Source organism: Lithobates pipiens, unplaced genomic scaffold (assembly GCF_037356315.1).
Source record: "Lithobates pipiens isolate NorthernLeopardFrog02 unplaced genomic scaffold, aLitPip1_a1.2 Scaffold_28, whole genome shotgun sequence".
Taxonomy (NCBI): Eukaryota; Metazoa; Chordata; class Amphibia; order Anura; family Ranidae; genus Lithobates; species Lithobates pipiens.
This window is the reverse complement of record NW_027507789.1, coordinates 63,051,459-63,073,327: the sequence shown is the minus strand read 5'-3', so window position 1 is coordinate 63,073,327 and position 21,869 is coordinate 63,051,459. Positions and strand designations below refer to the sequence as shown.

Sequence of the window (21,869 nt, the reverse complement as noted above, 5' to 3'; positions counted from 1 at the left end):
TAAATCGGCCTATACTTTTCAGATATTCATTTGTGTTGGTCTATTACAGCCATCACTAAATGGCAGCCCGCAGTTTGGATCGATTCACTGTCCCAACCAGACCCACCATGGTCACACCATTTAGGAGCTGGTTCTTCCCCTCAATTGCCACTAGAGCTGTCATCTTCACAAAATGGACATCGGGAGGAAGCACAGCGCTGGACGGAGGGGCAGGAGCTGTCCCAGTTAGCTGAATGGTTGCTAGGATGCAGGGCAGTCCTAGCAATCAATCACAAGCTGGTTAACAGGATCAGTTGTGCAATTCCGGCCCACCACCCAGAATAGTCCTGCCTCCCAATGTCAGCTCTAGACCTCCTGCCCTCTGCCCTGTGTAACGTAGAACAGAGTAGAGGGCTATGTCACTGCTAAGGATGGTGGAGAAGCTGGAAAGGGGGGTCATATGAAGGGGGGCCAGGGAGAAGAATATGAGGAGGGGGGAGGTTGGAGTTGGGGACTGCAGTGTGAAGGGGGGCGGTGCTATAAAGAGCATGAGAACATTAAATGTTAAAGGGGGGTGGGGTGATATGAAGGGGGTCTAAGGATTGGAATGTAAAGTGGGGGACTGATGTAAAGGGGGATCTTGATGTGAAAGGAAGTTGTTAAAGGAAGTCGTGATAAAAAAATTGTGATGTGCAGAGGGGACTGAGAACACTGATGTAATAATGGGGTTGTGATGTGAAGGTTTTAAGGCTAGGTTCACATCACTTCATTCTGTGTGTAGGCAGCCCATTCATTTGAATGGGCTGCCTTATATGCAGAAAAAGAAGCCCCTGGCCCTTTTTTAAATTGCGTCATACCGAGCCACATGGTATTTAAGCCTCTGCTGAAAAGGACATTTTACTGACTGGACCTCCGTGAATTTTAATTGCACTAGTCTATTACATACAATCCAAATAAAACACATTTATGTTTTTGGTTGTAACATGACAAAATGTGGAACATTTCAAAGGGTATGAATGGTTTTTCAAGGCACTGTATATAGTATATACATCTCAAAATAGAATTCATTGTGATATGTTTTTCTTTAACATACCTTTCCTTATATTCTTTCCCCCGCATCTTTATGTTAGCCAAAGTTCTGGGAATGGGTTTTGGAATTCTAGCTGTAGAGTTTTGCAATTTTCTCTTAATCATTACAAGATAAAGGTTCCTCTTCCATCGGGTTTTTGTGCTATTCATTTTAAATGAGACCTTTTTCTTAGTGCATTTCTTCTGTTAGTGGTGGAAAGCAGTCTGAGCGTATCATGAGATATAGAGATACAGAGACATCCTGCCCCTTTTGAGCTTCAGTTTGTTAGAACTTTCCCACTGGATCACCATTAACTCTATTTATAAACTTCTAACATTTAAATTGATTCTCCGATTTGTCTTCTTTGCTTTGGCTAAAAATATTATTACCAAGGGACACGTGTACATTGGACATAAAAGTGGTTGTGGCTGGGAAACAGACACAGTTTCTGTGCTGCAAAGTACAATTTGAGCCCTAAATAAAATAATTTCCCGTGTTTTAAACATAAATAATGCTGTATGGCAAACAGTAAAGAATATAAGAAGAATGTTTTTACCAAATTTATTTATTTTTTTATTGTTTAATTTTCACATTATACAACAAAAGAGCACATATAGCATTTCTATAACATTAACCCACCCAACATCTATACAACAGCAACACAAAAAAATGTTTTTAATGAGTGATCTAACCTAAAAAAGCACAGGTCAAACCTGGCTACAAATACTAAAAGGACCCTTTGTGTAATCTATTGTACTTAAAGCTTTAGGTAAGGCTGAATGCGAATCAGATACAAAATACACACGTCGAAAAGTTTTGGGAATGACATAAATATAAAATTATCACAAAGTCTGCTGCTTCAGTATTTTTCTTTTTGTCAGATGTTACTATGATATAATGAAGTATAATTACAAGCATTTCATAAGAGCCGGTTCCACAGGGGCAACCTGGGATCCGACTTCAAGTTGCCCCAAGTCACGCTGTTGAGAAAATCAATGGTAGTGAATGGAGCCATCTTAATGTACACTACAGCAGTCGTTACAACTTCAAAAAGGTTCCTGTACGACTTCAAACCGATTTCTAGGCGACTTGTACCCATTGATTTCAATGAAAGTCGCCTCCAAGTCAGATCTCCATCTATATTGAAGAGACAAAGTCGCTTCTCTAATAATAAAAACGGGCATGGGTACCGCCTCCAAGGGCAAACCAAACCCTTAGGTTTGGTATGCATTTTAAGGGGAACCCCCTACCGCAAAAAAAAAAAAAAACCGCGTGGGGGTCCCCCCAGAATCCATACCAGACCCTTATCCGAGCACGCAGCCTGGCCGGTCAGGAAAGGGGGTGGGGACGAGCGAGCGCCCCCCCCCCCTCCTGAACCATAACAGGCCGCATGCCCTCAACATGGGGAGGTGGGTGCTTTGGGGAAGGGGGGCACCCTGCGGCCCCCCACACCCCAAAGCACCTTGTCCCCATGTTGATGAGGACAAGGGTCTCTTCCCAACAACCCTGGCCATTGGCTGTCAGGGTCTGCGGGCAGAGGGCTTATCGGAATCCAGGAGCCCCCCTTTAATAAAGGGTCCCCCAGATCCCAGCCCCCCACCCTATGTGAATGAGTATGGGGTATATTGTACCCTTACCCATTCACCTGAGGGCAAAAAAGAGAGTCGATAAAATAAAAAAAAACACTACAGGTTTTTAAAGTAATTAGTCAGCTCCAGGGGTCTTCTTCCGACTTCATGGGTCTCTTCAGACTTCTCCCGTTCTTCTGCTGGCTCTGCCATCTTCCAGCTCTTTTGCTAGCGGTGGCCCGGTCTTCTGCGTTGTCTTCTCTTCCTGCAATGTTGACGCAACGCGCTCTCCCGCTGTAATGCCGTGTGAGCGGTGTGCAGAGATTTATCTAGGCATGGGGTGTGGTCACTGGATGATGTCACATGGTGACCCTGCCCCTTATGACATCACAATCCCAGCATGCCCCGGGACTTGACGTCATAAGGGGCGAGGTCACTGTGTGACATCACCCGGTGACCATGCCCCATGCCTATATAAGTCGCTGCACTCCGCTCACATGGCATTACAGCGGGAGAGAGCGTCGTGTCAACATCGCAGGAAAAGAAGAGGGAAGAAGATGACGCAGAGGACCGGGCCACCGCTAGCAAAAGAGCTGGAGGAAGATAGCAGAGGAGCCGGTAGAAGAACCGGAGAGCGTGAGAAGAGGCCGGACACCAGGAGAAGAGGCTGAATAGAGTGGAGAAGTCAGAAGAGACTCCCGGAGCTGACTAATAAATTACTTTAAAAACCTGTAGTGTGTTTTTTTTATTGACACTTTTTCTTCAGGTGAATGGCTAGGGGTACCCCATACTCATTCACATAGGGTGGGGGGGCCAGGATCTGGGGCCCCCTTATTAAAAGGGGCTCCCGGATTCTGATAAGCCCCCCGCAGACCCCAACAACCAACAGCCAGGGTTGTCGGGAAGAGGCCCTTGTCCTCATCGACATGGGAACAAGGTGCTGGGGCGCCCCCCTTCCCCAAAGAACCCACCCCCCCATGTTGAGGGCATGCGGCCTGGTACGGTTCGGGGGGGGGGGGTGCGCGCTTGTCCCCACCCTCTTTCCTGACCGGCCGGGCTGCGTGCTCGGATAAGGGTCTGGTATGGATTTTGGGGGGCCCACGCAGTTTGTTCGGCGTAGGGGGTTCCCCTTAAAATCCATAAATCCATACCAAACATAAGGGCCTGGTATACTCTTGGAGGGGAACCCATGCCAGTTTTTTTATTTAAAGTTTGGTATGGAGTTCCCCCTCGAGAGCCGATTATTCTGTGCTTGGCCACAGCCAAAGTCGTCTGGCCTGCAGGAGACTTAAAATCATGTCGTAATTCGCCCCAAGCCGTGCCGTTATTCATACTCAAGTTAACTTTACCCCAATCCTCAGCAGTCCAATCCCTGAACCTTTGCTGCCCTTCTTGACACCAGGCCATCCTCTTTGCCTCACTGTGTGTACAGATGCACTCCACTCAACCTGCCTGCTGCCATTCCTGAGAAAGCTCTGCACTGGTGGTGCCCCAGTCCCGCAGCTAAATCAACTGTAGGAGATGGTCCTGGCTCTTGCTGGACTTTCTTGGGCGCCCTAAAGCCTTCTTCACAAATGTAGTGGAAACTTTTTTTATGGGATTAAGTTAATTTTCATGGCAAAGAGGGACTTTGCAATTGCAATTTATCTGATCACTCTTCATAACATTCTAGCATATATGCAAATTGCCATCGGAAAAAATGAGACAGCAGACTTTGTGACCATTATTTGTGTCAGTCTCAAAACCTTTGGCCATGGCTGAACAAATTAATGCAGCTTCAAATTCATTATTAAATCATTCAATTTTTTTAATACAATTAGAATAAGTGCCTGGGATATGTGTGATGAATGCAAATGTGCTAACAAGGAACATGTTAATAGGAGGAGGGAGCAGAGGTCATGAGTCTGACCCTTCACTGTCCAACGGGGAGTGGAAAGAGGGCACCACTGTATTTTGAAAAAGAACTATACCCAATACTGAAACAAAAAAAAAAAAAAATCGTGTATATATATATATATATATATATATATATATATATATATATATATATAATATATAATATATATATATATATACATACACACACACACACACACACACACACCTCACATACGACATATTTAATAATAACGTTTCTTAAAGATATTTCCTTCATAAAGTTCATGCAGAGGTGGTCAGGCTCAGCAGCCACACAGGGCGGAATCGCCAAGCATGCTGAGGAAGTGGTTCATCAGAGTTATCACTTCAGATAACCCTTACAGCTATACAGTGATGTAGTACTCACTTGAAGCAGGACCAAAGGATGTATCCTACATCACTTTCTCTAGACACAGGTTGTAGAAAATAAGGTAAAAAAGAAACATGGAAGTATGCCTATATGGGGGAGAGGGACTTGACAAGCCCAAAATTTTGTCTAATCAGAAAATGACTGTCTGTGCTGTATGAGGAGGCTGGGTAAATCTTAGACATAGGCAGACATACAAAGACCTGTGGCAGGTCAAACAACTCCCAAATATGAACTTCATCTGTGTACTTAGCAGCTTGCCTGGAATTCAGCTTTAGGAATATTAACCACTTGAAGCCCGCCATATAGCAATATGACGTCGGCAAAGTGGTTGCGATATCCTGACTGGACATCATATGACGTTGTTAGGATATCAAGCCGCTACGAGCTCCCAGGGGTGCGCATCATGGCGATCGTTGTTGCGATGTGTCAGTCTGATCTAGGTAGAGAGTCTCTGACAGACCCATTACCACATGATCAGCCGTGTCTAATCATGGCTGATCACGATGTAAACAGGAAGAGCCGTTGATCAGCTGTTCCTCACTCTCGTCTGACAGCCGCGAGTAATGGCCCAGATTACTTTGGTATACAGGAAGTTACAAATGGACACAGAATCAAGTTATGTAACCTTTACTCCAATTGCAGAGTAATGTACAAAGCTGTATGTGTCTCAGCACAATATTAGGGATACCTACCCACTTGAAATGGGAGCATCATCAGTAGTTGTCACAGGAGCTCGGAAGTAAACAGCAGAGAGAGGAGGAGATTCAAAAACATCATCTGGCATAGAGAAGGTTTCGTCATGCATGTCCACCTACAGCAAGCAGAAAATGAGAAAAAGCAAGATAAATATCAGCATCCCACCCCACAATATCACAGCACTTAAAGGTCTACCTGTCATTTAAAAAGAAAAAAAAGCTTAGTAAAGAAAAAGGCAGTAGAATGCTAAAGCTCTACAAATTTATTTTAAAATTCTAAAGATTGAGGTGATTTCAGAAGTTGATGGTTAGGTCTCACCCATCATACTGCCACCAAGCCGCTGTAGGAAGGGGCCATTCTCCAACTCCTGAGCTGCATACTACTTCCAGATCAGTGCAGCAGAGTCAAAGCCAATGTTCTAATCCATATATAACTAGCAGAGTGGCGCTACACACAGATGATGCAATTTACTGCAATAAACAGTACAAAATTGGGCAAGCATTTAATCTAGCCGACAGCAAAACGGTCTTAACTTTAAATGGTTTCTTAAGGTTGTATTAAAATCAGAGGACTTTGTTGCATACATCTGCAAATGTGTGAACTGCCACCACCACATAATAGCACCTCTGCCAGGTGCTCATAAATATGTAGCCCAGGAGTGTGAAAACAGCAGCTTCTATTGGAGGCTTCTCAGACAGGCCTTTGTCAAATTATCTGTACCTGTACTAAATTATAAACGATGTTCTGTATAATGCTTATCTGCGTCCCCAACTCTGATTTTTACTTTATTACTGGGTCTCACTTGCCAACTTAACAGCCGATTCCTTCAGACTGCTTTTCCACTTTCCAGTGGCAAAAAAGTACTCCAATTGGAAGGAGTGAAGAAGGGAGTAGGTCAATGATGGAGCTTAGCAACGAAGGGTAACTTCAGTCATCAAGCGCAAGACTTTACTTTTAAACTAGAGTACGGGTTAACTTTAGGCATTGCCCTTTATGCAAGAATGACCACCGTAAGTGCGACATTCTGAGACGCTAAAGTGAAGGGCGAACAAATCTCAGTAGGAGAACTGGAGGTACAACTGCTAAAAACCAACAGGCAAGCTTCACCCTCACTCTCCAGTTTTCTTTACAAGTCAATCTCTTTCTTTCCAACATAAGAGCTATGCTTGCCACAACTATTATTTAACCTTTTAACAGGAACCTGTCAATGAATATAAAATTTAAAGTGATTGTAAAATGTTTTTTTTTTTTTTTTTTAAACAACAACAAACATGTTACACACACACACACACACACACACTATATCTGTTTTTTTGTGTTCTGCTTGCCTGTGGTCCTGGCCCCTTCCACCTCTTGAGTGCCCCCAAAAGCAAGCCTCTTGCTATGAGGCCACTCGAGGCTCACTCAAACATTGTCCATTCACACACACAGACCAGCTGCTGTTCTCATGCACATCGCTGAATTAAGATGGGACTCAGGTAAGTATAAGGAGGGAGCCAAACCCCAGTAAAATGCATTAATTAAGGTAAAAAACAAACAAACAAAAAAAAAAACCTTCTGCCTTTAGGACCACTTAAAATAAAAAATTCCTACTCACAACAAAAGCCATTTGAATTATCTGCAGAGTTGTTTAGTGCTATGGTGTGACTAGTCAAGGGTAGCACCTTATGCACACTACCTGCTGACTGCAAATGGAACACTGGAGATATTAATCTGACATATTTAAAAGTACATTTATGATAGTATTATATTTTTTTCATTAAAAGTAAAATGTATCAATTCCCTTTAAATTGTTCTTTTAACCTCACCTTACATTTATTATGTACTGAAACTGCAGTATACAATTTTGGTGCATTTTTGTTCGGATGGGGATGATGCTGGTGTTCAGTGCTTAACCCGTACCTCTGTCAGGGCTTTATATGTGCTTTCTGTGCTGCGAATCTTGAAAACGAGTTTTATTACATAATCAGAAAGTTTCTTGCCTTACTGAAGAAGGAGGAATCCAGAGTATCTGGGGCATCTACTGTGTCTTCATCCATAAAGCTTGGATAGGCAAAGCTTCTCTTCTGTCCGGCTTTCTTGCTGTGAGGAGTGTCTAGTATGGGGCGACCCTGGAAAAACAATTCAAATCTTAAATAAAAATTCTACATATTGCATTTTATATATACAGTACATATCATGTCCAAATATTAAGCTGCAGCACTTGACATATGTGCATATACACATGTAAGGTAAAGTAAATGTAAAATGCACCATGCTGGCAGCTTACTCAAAACATAGCAGATGCATACACATAGAAAATAACCAATTCAAGATTTATTAAAATAATCCTTCTTGAGATTAAATTAGAAGTACTGTATTTTGGGTTTTGGTTATTTTCTAAAGCAGAACTCCAGCCAAAAAGATAAAAAGAACAACCCATTAAAAGACAGGAGGCATGCATAAGACGGTGGGAATAAAAAAATCATGACAGGCGGCTCTTGGCCCAATTCCGCGGATTCCTTTCCTTCCCCTCTTTCTTTTCTTCCTTTCCTTTTTTCTCTTTATATCTTTTCATTTCTCTCTCATCTTCTTTTCTTTTACTATACTCATACTCACATATTATAAAAATATGCATACAAGTTGTTTCTATCTTATTATAGTTCCGAGGATTGTATCTCATTTTGCAAGATCCTCGATTTACAAATTCTTGATATTATTGTTCGTTAGTTAAGGATTTATTAATAATTTACCATTTATGTCTTTAAATGAATTCAGATAATGATAATACTTTTGGATCTGTGTAAACTTCATTACCTTGACTGTATAATCATTATTGTATCTAATATGCATGTCATTTGTACATGCAATAAAATCTTTTAACAAGGAAAAAATCATGACATTAGGAGTAATTATGATCTTGGTGGCCCACAGTACCTTGTAGCAGCAGTCAGTTCAGCGAGGGGAAAAAAGTATTTGATTCACTGATGATTTTGTACATTTGCCCACTGACAAAAAAAATGATCAGTCTATAATTTTAATGGTAGGTATATTTTAACAGTGAGAGACAGAACAAAAAAAAAAAATCCATAAAAACACATTTCAAAAAAGTTATAAATTGCCTCTCTCACAGGCAACCTGTTAAAACTATCACCTGCTATGGCCCTTTTAGGTATCAACCTTGACACTTTCCCATTTCAATACAGAATATTAGTGGTGAATATTCTTATAGCGGCTAGACTTACCATAGCGAAAATGTGGAAATCAATTGAGGCCCCTAACCTGTGTGATGTCAACACCCAGGTGTACTATGAATTACTGTTAGCACTTAAAAATAACGCAATTCACTTTAAGACACACTGGCATTTATGGATAATACATCCTAAAGCATCTACAGTAGTAAAAGACTTGTACGCCAAGTCTTAACTACCACTAGGTAGCCTGTTGGTATCACTTATTCCTTGTAGAGACTTATGCCGCTTTCATTTCCCAATTGGTTTGACCTGCTAGAGTACATTGATTTACTAGACGAATCAATTTATAACTTTTTTTAAATGCGTTTTTCTGGATATTTTCGTTGTTATTCTGTCTCCCACTGTTAAAATAAACCTAACATTAAAAATGTAAACTGATTATTTTTTTTGTCAGTGGGCAAACATACAAAATCAGCAGGGAATCAAATACATTTTTCCCTCACTGTAAGCTCACTGAAGTTCAGTTTACGTTTAAAAACATGTGTTGCACGCTTATTGAAACCCAATATCAATCTACTGCAAGAATAATTAGTGAATATACGCGACGATATGTGAAACAGTCCATGAAATGATCACCAAAAAGTCCTTCTGTGTCAAAATGTGAAAGACGAAAACTTTATCTCCCAATGTGCTCAACTACATATACTTCACCACACCTGGAGGCTTACCAGAGAGCCATGACCCCCATTTAATGATTAGTCATATTGCTCGTAGATGTTACAAATGCCATAGGATCAACGTAGCTGTCAAATTCTACCACATCTCTCTATAAATCATCTCAGAACATCACATGCATGGGAAAAGAGAAAAGAAGAGCCAAGTGCTCCCAATAGTGTAACTCAAATATTAAATGTTATTAAAAAAAAAAAAATGGATAAAAAACGCACACACTCCAAAAGTGCTATCAATTCACAGTAAATCAGAACCCAATCTGTACACTTCAGTACTACTTCGTCCTTCGCTTTGCATCACAAATTCCCAGTGACATCATTTGTGACAAAATGCATAGTGTGGAGTTGGACGTCGTGGCATCACCCAATTCACTGTGGATACATAGCGCCATTTTAATTTTATGAAAGTGTCTTTAACTTATTTTTAAATTACATTTAATATCAGATTTACACTATTGGGAGCACTTGGCTCTTTTCTCTCTTCCCATGCACATGTTTGGAAGGGATTTCTAGAGAGACGTGGTGGAATTTGACTACTACATTGATCCCGTGGTGGTTGTAACATCTATGCGCAATATTCAATACTCATTAAGTGGGGGTCATGGCTCTCTGGTATGCCCTCACGTGTGGCGCAATGGTGTAGTGGAGCACATTGGAAGATTACTTTTTTGTCTTTAACACTGACACAGAAGGACTCTTGTGATCGTTTCATGGACTGTTTTTTTTTTTGCCGTTTCACAGAATATTGACGGATATTCACTAATTGTTCTTGCATGCGAGTATTAATGTGTTTGGCTTAGTGATGCACTAATTTCTATGAACACTATTTAATGATGAATGATACACGCAAAATTGTGCACATAATGGGAACATACATGTGCTTGTTGCCGTTTACAGTACCAAAAGTGTACCTAAACCCACAAAAGAAAAATGTAATAAATGTCACTTAACTTTCCATGTTTGGTTGTTGCATCAGTTTTCTTTTAAGTTTTTTTCTGTTTCTTTTTACCTGGTGAACCTGCCAGTAACATTCTTCCTGTCCTAGGGCGACAAGATCACTAACTTCCTGTCCTAGGGCAACAAGCTCACTAACTGTACATCTGTAGAGAAGCAGTGTTGTCACCATAGGGCAGGATTACAAGAGTTCCCCCCTCTCCTTTACTTCATAATATGGGGAGGGGCTCTGTAGTTCTCAGAGAAAGCTGCAAATGACTTCACTAATAAAGAGTGAAACACAGGCAGAGAACATAAGAATTCATCAGCTCAGTTTTCTGAAAGGATCACCAGGTGTTCTTTTACACTTATGGAAAAGATAGAACAATGTTTCAGTTGATTTAACAGACCAAAATAGACCAAATACAAAAAAGGTAATGGTTAAAGATGACCTACCCTTTAAAAACTCAAAATTGAATTGGGAGGGTGACTAAGCTCTGATACAGGGTTTTCCCATTACAACATGGTGTAGATCTCCAAATTGAAGGTTACTGAATAGATTGAGTGTAGCTCACCTTTATAATAGCAGCTGCAGCCCGGAAACTCATGTGCGCCACACTCTCTCTCTTCCGTCTTGGAAAACGGCTATAGCCTGAACGCACACTGGTGAAAGAGGTTAGTGATAGGACTCCAGGGGTAACTGGGGCCACTCCTACATGAGGGGTTCGTGGCCGATCCACCTCATCCGGTTGACGAAAGGCCCTCCCCCGTGCCAATGGATCAACAATCTGATAAGGAAAAAATAAAAAAAAATAAAAGAGAATAGAAGTTAGTGAAAACACAGAAGGTAATTTTTGCATAAATCCTACTATTGAAATCTTTCATACACATAACCAACAGTTACTCATTAACAGAGACACATTGCCATCAAGTTCAACCAAAAGACAAAATAACTGAATTGATATTATGTTAAACGTCAGGTCTCTTGAAAAGCTAGTGGTGCAAATGGTATCAGAAGCTTCTGGATGTGTTAGATAACTGTATTCCTGCTAAGTGCTATTTTTCTCCCCACAGCCACTACATCACTACTTTATCATGTACAGACACTTTGAATGGCAGAAGGAACCACAGAGCCCAGCAGGATGACCAGGTATCTGATTCATACTCATAACAATTTGGACTTGTACAGCAATGCCTATAGCTCTCCAAGACCGCAAAAGGTTTATGTGTTTTAGACAGATAGTGTTGATTTGAGTGTTTTTTTTCTTTCCTGTAGGTGCATGTTAACAAAAATAAAAATCTTATGGTCATGGCTTCTCAAACCTTCCTTCACATTAACATTTGTAATGAATTATGCATTATTTGTGATGAAGGATTTAGCAGCGCAACAGTGCTAAAGGGTCCAGCAGAACATCCATTTAGGTGCAAACCATTTTGGTATTTAAGTTGTACCCCAATGTGAAGTAAGCCCCAGTATTCTAGACCAGGGGTCTCCAAAATTCTTCTAAACAAAGAGGCACTTTACATTTTTTTAGATTTTAGGGGGGCCGTTGGGAGTAGAATAGGTCCCAACGTCAGAGGGAATAAAACAATGCCCTATCTTTGGTCAGTGGGAGGAATTGTGCCCCATCATTGGTGTCATTGGAAGGATACATGCCCCATCATTGGTGTCATTGGGAGGAATTGTACCCTATCGTTGGGTGTCATTGGGTCCAATTGTTGGCATCATTGGGAGGAATTGTGCTCCATCACTGGTGTTAAGCCCAATTGTGGATATCATTGGGTCATTAGGAGGCGTTGTGGCACATCATTTGTTGTCATTAGTTCCAATTGTTGGTGTCATTGGGTTATTAGGAAGAATTGAAACCCATCGTTTGTGTCATTGGAAGGAATTCAGCCCCTTTACTGGTGTTAGTGGGAGAGGGAATTATGCCCCATTGTTGGTATCTGTAAATGGAATCAGGCCCCACTGCTCTAGAACAAATCCTTTCCTCTTAAACCATGAGTTGAGACATGCATTTAGCTCTGCTAGCCCGTTTTTCTTTCTGGGGTGTGCATGGCAAAGGGTACAATCACAACAATAAAATCTTGGTGGTCCTTCCTTTCAATTTACAACCTTGTTCTCATTGTATTCTTAAAGCAAAACTTTGTAACTTTTAAAAGTTAACTTTCTATTTCAATTTGCATTTATAATAACCTAGTGGTATGCCAAATACTGCTTGTGAAGAGGGTGCCCATACAAAAGTCCACTTCCTGACCATTTTACTGCAATTCTTAGAATTGCACACAAATTTTAGGCATCCTATGCAAAAGGTGTCCAATATTTGGTTACATAATTTCCAAGGCCTGTCCAGTAAAGGGATGCAAAAACTGCAGCTTCCCTCATTGGAAAATTGATGTTTGGGTAATAAGGCTGATCCTCTTATTCAGAAATGAGATGGGTAAATTGGTAAAAACGGACACCGAACCCTGGGCACCGATGAGCTAATCATTCGATTAAAGGAGTTGTAAAGGCAGAAGGTTTTTTTTATCTTAATACATTCTATGCATTAAGAGAAAAAAAACTGTAGCAGCCTCCCCAGAACCCCCTAATATTTACCAGAGTTCCATCTCTCTCCAGCGATGTCTACGAGTGCCTTAGTCATCCGGACTTTCCTCCTGATTGGCTGAGACACAGCAGTTAGCCGATCAGGACAGATAGGGGGCTGGGCCGAAAGGCAACTCCGTGTCTGAATGGACACGTGGATTTGAAGCTTGGCTTGGTGCCCCCATAGCAAGCTGCTTGCCGTGGGGGCACTCGACAGGGAGGGAACAGGAGGGAGGGGCCAGGAGCACAGATGAGGGACCTGAGAAGAGGAGGATCTGGGCTGCTCTGTGCAAAACCACTGCACAGAGGAGGCAAGTATAACATGTTTGCTTTTTTTTTTTTACAAAAGAGACTTTACAATCATTTTATAGATATTCTGGCGACAATTTTTTTTTATCAGTTCTCCTGATGACATAATTCCCTATTACAACCAACTGTCTAAGGGATCGCCAAACTATGGCCCTCCAGCTGTTGTGGAACTACACGTCCAATGAGGCATTGTAAAACATTCACAGACATGAGTAGGCATGATGGGAATTGTAGTTCTTGAACAACTGTTCAAATGCAAGACTAGATTATTTTTTTGAACCCCCTTGCCACTTCCAATACAGTATTCCCAGCTGATCATGCTATATAACCCCTCTACATCTAATACATTAATAGTTTGCTCGGTGATCAGAAGACATCTCTAAATCTCGAATGTGAGCTTCTGAAAAGGGTAAGCTGCCCTCACCTAACTGCCATCAGTGGTAAATTAGAATAGCCAAACTCAAATGTCTATGTACAGTGGCCTTAAAACGAATGAGGGGCCCATGAACTAGACACAGACTTGAGTCCCAAAGTACAATTTGTCCACTGTTGCATTGATGCAATTTGACATGTCAAATCGCATGTTAAATCAGCAGCTATTGCCAGCATCCAAATCGGTGTGATGCTACAGTTGCGGCGCTGCACCGATTTTCAAAAGTAGATCCTGTACTTCTTTTGGCGATTTCAGAGTATGATTTCCATTAACATCTCTGTGCAGAAACCTGCACAGATGTCTCTGAAATTGCCACCGAAGTCGGGACTGACATGTGGGAGTGAAATTGTGTGAGTTGAGCTGAATTTGCAGGCTTTCATTCCCACAGTCAGTGTGAATCTAGGCTAAAAGTGAGAAAGTGTTAAAGTGTTGGGGCTCTTTTTTGGGTGTCCTGAGGGGCCATCTGAATAGCAAGGGCATTTGAGAAATGGTGAGGAGGTGTAATATAGCCTCCTCACGGCATTATTTATAGGGTTTGTAAAGCCAATTTTTTTTTTTTTTTTTTTACACTTAAATGCTTAATGGTTTTGCACAAAGCAGACCTGATCCTCCTCTTCTCAGGTCTCCTGAGCATGCCGCTCGTGGCAAGCTGCTTGCTATGTGTGTGCTCACTCCAGAGTCAGTTCTCTGTGTCCATAAGACAGAACCGCCCCCCCCATTGACAGAAGTGAGAGCTAATGACTCCTGCATCTCAGAAACCAATGAAGGAGGGGATACCCAGGAAAGCCACGGCTCCTGTGCACATCACTGGATTGGGCTTAGGCAAGTACTAGAGGGGCTGAGGGGGTAGCTGCACACTTAAGGTTTTTTACCTTTGTGCACAGAATGCATGTAGGTAAAAAGCCTTTAGAACTACCAATGGTGCACTACCCACTACAATCGCATGAATTGAAATGATTGTGGCAGGGCTCCACTGAACTCAAGGGGCAAGTTTGACAGGTGGTGCTGCTTGTCAAACTCTGCACTCAAAGTTAAAAATGTTGAAACCAACAGTTAAGGCTGCATTCATACTTCGGATGAAGTGCATGAAAAAAACTGCATGCAAACTTCCTTTAAAGCGCAGGAGCGCGAAACATGTAAGCAGGAGAGTCGGCATAGCAACCTTCCCCTTCACAGCCTTCCACGTGACAAGCCTCTCATGTGATCCACAGCCGCTCGGACAAGCGGCGCTGCAAGCAGTGCAGCGTTCTCTAAGCTGCCTATGTGTACAGCTGATATCATCTGGTGACTAAGCTTGATCCTTACCACCCAGCGTGCAGCATTACACCTCTGCCTCCAAGCCGAACGCTTCAGATGGAGCTGAAATAAACACCTCCCCCTCGGTCATCAGACTGGACTCATCAGCTCTGCAGCCCATTGAACACCTATGAAGTGAGTGTCCCTAGGAACGTTGTTCCATTCGTTTACACTGACTTTTCATACAACGCTCTGGATTCTTTCAGATGATTGATTGCATTCATTAGGCATTCGATAGCTGTGCACATTGGTCTTTGGTTTTCACCTTTCCAAAGTTATAATTGAGAGATCGGAGGAGCTTTTCATTATCAAACATCTGTCCGTTTTATGATTGGTGTTTTTTATGTGTTTTAGATCCTGCAGGGATCAGATGTCTGTGTTCATTGTTTACATTTAATAAATGACATTTTAAAGTCTTTTTCACATCAATCTACTAGTCCCTTTGATGCGCTGTTTTTGATCGTTTTTTTTGCTGCATCCATTTTTTGCCAAGTCCATAATGGGTTAACAGCCGCACATTGAGACCATCTACAGGACATTTATTTAAATAAACGAACATCCCACGAGATAGCCAAGCGCTCTTAAAGAGTCCAGTCATTTGTGCGCCAACTTTATATTGTTTTGTTTTACGTTGTATGTAAATCCTTGATCAGGGCCATTTGGGTAGTTTCTGTTGTGATTATGATTTAAAAAGAGTAAACATAGTCGATTGATAAATGGCTTCAGCCAAACACTAACCACGAGTGAAAGAAAAGGTTTTGTGTCATTCATATTCTCTGAAAAATGACCAAGAAATCATAAATTCTGCCAGAGTATGTAAACCTACGAGCACAACTGTAGGTTCAGCAGAGGTCTCAATTAAGGTTTTAAAGGTAAGGGTGTGTACTCATAAGTATAGGGTCTGCTTTTTAGTTATGGATACTTTAGATGTTCAGGACGAATTATAAACTTGACACATTTTCTCGACCAAGTGAACCACGCTGAGAAACAATCATTGCTTTAAACATCCAATTCATCTCCTTTGATCAGTTGACAGACTCTAGGTGTTTGTTTTGTTTTTTTAATTGGGAAATAACGGTTAAACGTTCTGACAAGATTTAAAGGTAAACATACCTTGGGCATTCGGCAAGTGGCAGGGGACTCTGTGGCCTGGAAGGAGGGCGTTTCCTGGCTGGGCAGTTCCATATCCCTCTGAAACTGAGGTTTAAGCTTTCCATATCGGAGGCTGCAGTGATGAAGGCTTTTACGCTGCCACTGTTGTCGCTTTCCTTCCCAGTCATTGCTTACGCCAAACCACTGGGCTGTGCCCCTGTAAAGAGAAAAGAGTCAACTCATCTCTAACAAAGAGGATATGATCTGCTTTCTACAGTCACACATAAATTTGATTTCATTTATTTTAACCTCCCTTATTTTTGGGTTGTGGGAGTAAAAGGAGCACTTAACACAGTGTCCTTGATGGGAATTAAACCTATAAGCTTCAAGGCAAAATAAAAATCATGTTGTAATTAGCGAAATCTTTCAATGACGACCTGCAACAGGACAATAATTTTTGTGAGGATGTCAGTAGATTGGAGCCTTAAAAAACAAAAAACAAAAACAAAAAATAAATAAAAAAAACCCCAGGGGTTCTATATAAACATATGCATACACCCCCCATAAAAAAAATAAAATAAAAATAAATAAATAAATCACATTACATTAGTTTAGCTTTGATGGAGAGGCTTTGAGCCCCCAAAACACACTGACTGCCTGTGATTTTTGGTGGACTATTCCGAAGGAATTAAATACTTTTGGACTCTAATCTATGAGCGTAGCGAACCTACTTTCTTCCTCTTTCATTACACAGCGTAGTCTCAGCAGAACACAGCTTTCCTGGAAATCCACAAAATGTTTTAAATATACCAAATGCCTGCAAATGTCTAGCTAGTGGGGGAGTAGGGATGTGGTTTCTAAAAGCCGTGATGCGTAGTCTCCTCACGACTTTAAAAGCTCACATATTACAGTTCAATGTATCTAAACCAGGATAATGGAAATGGTTTACAGAAAGAGCCGGGGTGGAAATACAGCTTAATAAAATCCTCAGCCACTTCCTCTGTCTTCTGCTGAAATCTATTAAGTAAGTACACCACTTTACATGTGTATGGTAGACATGTTCATTGCTAAATTATTTCAAGAATCTCTTCTCCTACATACACCACTAAAACACCAATTTTTTTGTTACTGTTGATTTCCTGCTTAGTGTTCACACCCCTTTCACCCAGTTTCTAAAGCTGCAAATTTTGATTTGAAAGGGAACCTCACCCTAAAAAAGGAAACCCTAAAGCATGGAGATCCTCTTAGTTGGCATGATTTAGGTCGCTGTGTTTCACGGGCAAGGGCCACTTCATCAGGACCATTTACTCTCTCATGATTTGGAAGAAAGGAAAAAATAAATAAAAAATGTTCATAGAAATTATGGTAAAGATGTAAATATGAAAATATACCTCCAAATAGGAGCGTTGAATGCCAATTATAACCAATATTTTCAAATCAGAAAAAGCTGATGTGCTGTTTTGCAGGCGCAGTCTCGCTTAATTTGTTGAACCATTTTGTCCTTTCCCTATTGATCCTATGCCTTAATCTGGAAACTAGGGATATGATCTTTCATTTTTCTCCGGTCTATTTTTTTTGTGGTGTTGATGAAACATGGTAGACCTTTGGGGATCTGAAGGCACAGTTTTACTGGTATATATACATTTGGCTCGACCTGCAGTTATGGTTTCTTATACTTCATGTATTCCCCCTTATTAACACTATTAAAAGTCATATTTCTCTATAAAATCAGAGTGCCATCCCCCTCCTTCATTCATTGGGAGGTAAGCTTTTGAAAAGAAGCCCTTGATGATAGAGAGAAAAAAAAAATTATATATATATATATATATATATATATATATATATATCCCTCGATGTTACATTGCTGTGTTTGACCCTATAGTATACAGCCTTTATGGTTTATGCTTTTAGTGCTCAGCTCCCCTGTTGGCTGCGAGACTGAGCCTGCACACAGCACATCAGCTTTTTTGGATTTTAGAAAATTAGTTAGAAGTGGCATTCATTGTTCTTATTGAGGTATATTTTCACATTTACATTTTTATCATACATTTCTAAGAAGGTTATAATTCCCCCCACCATATTCCTCTTTTGTCCCTGTCTTTGGGGATAGTTATGTCTCTTATGTCATCCTACTATCATTTATAATAATTAGCAAGCTTATCAATTGATTATCTGTAAACAAGTCATATATGCTTTAAATATTTACTTAAAGTATGTTTTCTTAAACTTTTTTGTATCGCGATTGTAGTGAACAAATCTATCCACGTGAGAGATTTAATGGTCCTCAAAGTAAAACGCGTCAGCCTATATCATAACTAAGAGGCTCTCCATGCTTTAAAGTCTCTGTCTCTCCAATGAGAGATAGGTGGTAGATTGTAGATACTTACAGAGCTATATTATGTTCCTAACAGAGGTTTTTAAATTGTTGGAATATAGATTGGTTTTATGTTTTTTATAAATATTAGATGTGCTCTTGTTCTTTGGAGGGAAATTTAAAGTCCCATCTATAACAGTGTCCTATTGTCATCCATATGTGAATAGTTAAGGAAAAAGTCTGAGCACCACTTGTGGATATCGACTCTTTGGGACCCTAAAAAGGAAGTTGCAATTTAACACCCCCTCCTCTCCCAATTTTAGAGGCTTTTTTTCAGGGGGAGGAGGTTGGAGAGCGAGTACTTTGTTTTAGCATGTACCCGCTCCTACTTCTGCTCCAAACCGCCTAGGCGATCGGAGTTGAAATTCTCCCACCCGCAACACTCTGGGACACATCACAGCTCCCAGTAGACTGCAGGACCATTCACAAAGCGCAGCATATGCCCAGTGGGAAGCTGGCTGGCAAACCGCAAGGCGTTACAGCCTTTAGTAAATATGCCTACCTTGGGGACCTATAGACCGAAGAACCGACCTGGGTGAGCATGTCGGTGGATCCTTAGACTGGCGAGTGTATTTTTTAAAGTCCACAGCATTTGCAGCTGCTCATTTAGATTTTTTTTGTAGTTAAAGTGGTTGTAAAGTCTCCACAATCTCCCATAACAGTTTCTCTCATGGGGCAATAGTAATGGCAGTGTGTTTAATTTTCGGCAATATAATCTCCAAATACCTTTTCCCAGTAGTGCTTCTGTGCAGTCACATGGTTTTCTCGGGTTTTTCTCCCAAGCAGAGAGAATCCAGTGGGAGGGGCTCACATTCCTCTGCTGTTTTAGTTTCAATTTCAGGGGTGAAAGGCAGGGGTGGGGAGAGGAGGGGCTTCACACAGACCATGGAAATGACAGGAAGGTAGGAGGAGAGGGGGAGATACAGATGCTGCAGAGAGAGCAGGATGATGGAAAGTCAGTTTACTGACCAGAACACAGGAACAGACAGGATCAACCAAGTACACTATTTGAAAAAGGATAAATAACATTGCAAAAAATTATTAGCACAAAAATAGTCTTTTTTTTTTTACAAAAATAATGAAGGAAGGATCAGTGAAAGGAAGGAAGGGTCAATCGATCCCAGGAAGGACCGGTTGATCGCAGGAAGGATTAAAAATCGATCGATGGAAGGACTCCAATGAATGATCAGCCGGATCCGCTGCAGGAAGGATCAGCCGGATCCGCTGCAGGAAGGATCAGCCGGATCCGCTGCAGGAAGGATCAGCCGGATCCGCTGCAGGAAGGATCAGCCGGATCCGCTGCAGGAAGGATCAGCCGGATCCGCTGCAGGAAGGATCAGCCGGATCCGCTGCAGGAAGGATCAGCCGGATCCGCTGCAGGAAGGATCAGCCGGATCCGCTGCAGGAAGGATCAGCCGGATCCGCTGCAGGAAGGATCAGCCGGATCCGCTGCAGGAAGGATCAGCCGGATCCGCTGCAGGAAGGATCAGCCGGATCCGCTGCAGGAAGGATCAGCCGGATCCGCTGCAGGAAGGATCAGCCGGATCCGCTGCAGGAAGGATCAGCCGGATCCGCTGCAGGAAGGATCAGCCGGATCCGCTGCAGGAAGGATCAGCCGGATCCGCTGCAGGAAGGATCAGCCGGATCCGCTGCAGGAAGGATCAGCCGGATCCGCTGCAGGAAGGATCAGCCGGATCCGCTGCAGGAAGGATCAGCCGGATCCGCTGCAGGAAGGATCAGCCGGATCCGCTGCAGGAAGGATCAGCCGGATCCGCTGCAGGAAGGATCAGCCGGATCCGCTGCAGGAAGGATCAGCCGGATCCGCTGCAGGAAGGATCAGCCGGATCCGCTGCAGGAAGGATCAGCCGGATCCGCTGCAGGAAGGATCAGCCGGATCAGCTGCAGGAAGGATCAGCCGGATCCGCTGCAGGAAGGATCAGCCGGATCCGCTGCAGGAAGGATCAGCGTGAATGTAAACCCTCACATATACCCAGTGAACAGCCTCAGATGATACACAGAGCTGAAACAGATCTCCCTACATAAGTTTTACATGTATATCTGCGGTCTTCAGCTTTCTACATTCTTTAGAAAAGTGCACATTGTGTTAGAAATTTTTCTTCCTGTTTCAGCAGTGGAAGTGGAGTCGGCATACACGGTTTGTGAGCCGATTGGAGGAAAGGCACACACACACCCTCTCCACATAGGCAGGAGGAACAAAGAAACTTGCAGAGCTGTATTGTGAATAGACAAGCTCTCTACCTCCCCGATCAAATTTCCAGCTGCTTTTATCACCTGTGTCAGAGAACTTGTCAGAAGTTATGCTGATAACAGAGAAACGGAGCAGTAGAAAGACTAGGGACTTGGAGAGAGATATGTAAACACTTCAGATAGATGTGCCCATGTCAGATTTAATGAATGGGGTTTACATCCACTTTAAAAGGAAGGAAGGATTGGAGGATCAAATGCAGGAAGGATGGGTCGATCGCAGGAAGGATCAAAGTAAGGAAGGATCAATTGATGGAAGGATTGGTTGAAGAAAGGATCGGCTGGTTGAGTGTTGATCCCTTGTGAAAGCAATAAAGTTGATCAAAAACCGTATGTTGAAAAAAAGTTTAGAATAAAATAAATTATATATAATTATTATTATTTATTTTTTTAAAGCGTCCCCTCCACCGGTGCTTACGTGTAAACGCGAATGCAGAATTAAGTCGTGCGCGTATATGTAAACGGTGATCGCACCACTCGTAAGTATTGCTGTGAACATCAGAGCAAGAGCAATAATTCTAGCACCAGTCCTCTTCTAACTCTACACTGGTAACCAGTAAAGGCTTTGAAAGCATCGCTAATAGAAAATTTTAGGTACAGTAGATTGGTGCCGTTCCACAGGCATTAGAGCTGCACAATTAAGCGGCAAGAATCGTTATCGCGATCTTGACTAAAGTGTTTCCCGATTCTTTCTATGCAAAGAATTCTCTCTGCTCTTCTGAAGCCACAGCCAAGAAAGGAAGGAAAAAAAAACAGGCAGTCCTCCAAGAATCAAAACATTCTTTATCAGTTGAACTCAAGTATAAACATTGTAACAATTGGTCAATGGAATAGACTTTGTGTGCAAGTGAAAAATTTTTAACCACTTAAACACTAAACCTTTTTCTGACATTTGTTGGTTTCAAGTTAAAATCTTTTTTTTTTTTGCTCAAAAATTACTTAGAACCCCCAAACATTAAAATAATTTTTTTTTAGTAGACACCAGAGAGAATAAAATGGTGGTTGTTGCAATATTTTATGTCACACTGTACTTGTGCAGTGGTCTTTCAAATACAATTTGTTTGGAAAAAATTATAT

General features: G+C 41.8%; 1 protein-coding gene across 3 annotated transcripts in view; it reads right to left on the bottom strand.

The window, feature by feature from the left end:
* RHBDF2 (rhomboid 5 homolog 2) overlaps positions 1 to 21,869 on the bottom strand; it is a 190,617-nt gene that overhangs the window by 60,714 nt on the left and 108,034 nt on the right. For all 3 annotated transcript variants that reach the window (XM_077459301.1, XM_077459299.1, XM_077459300.1), the window contains 4 exons: positions 16,175 to 16,370; positions 11,012 to 11,224; positions 7,582 to 7,710; positions 5,596 to 5,714 (listed from right to left, as the gene is read on the bottom strand). In XM_077459301.1, the coding sequence (XP_077315427.1) occupies positions 5,596 to 5,714; positions 7,582 to 7,710; positions 11,012 to 11,224; positions 16,175 to 16,370 (657 nt within the window). The remainder of the gene's footprint in view (positions 1 to 5,595; positions 5,715 to 7,581; positions 7,711 to 11,011; positions 11,225 to 16,174; positions 16,371 to 21,869) is intronic.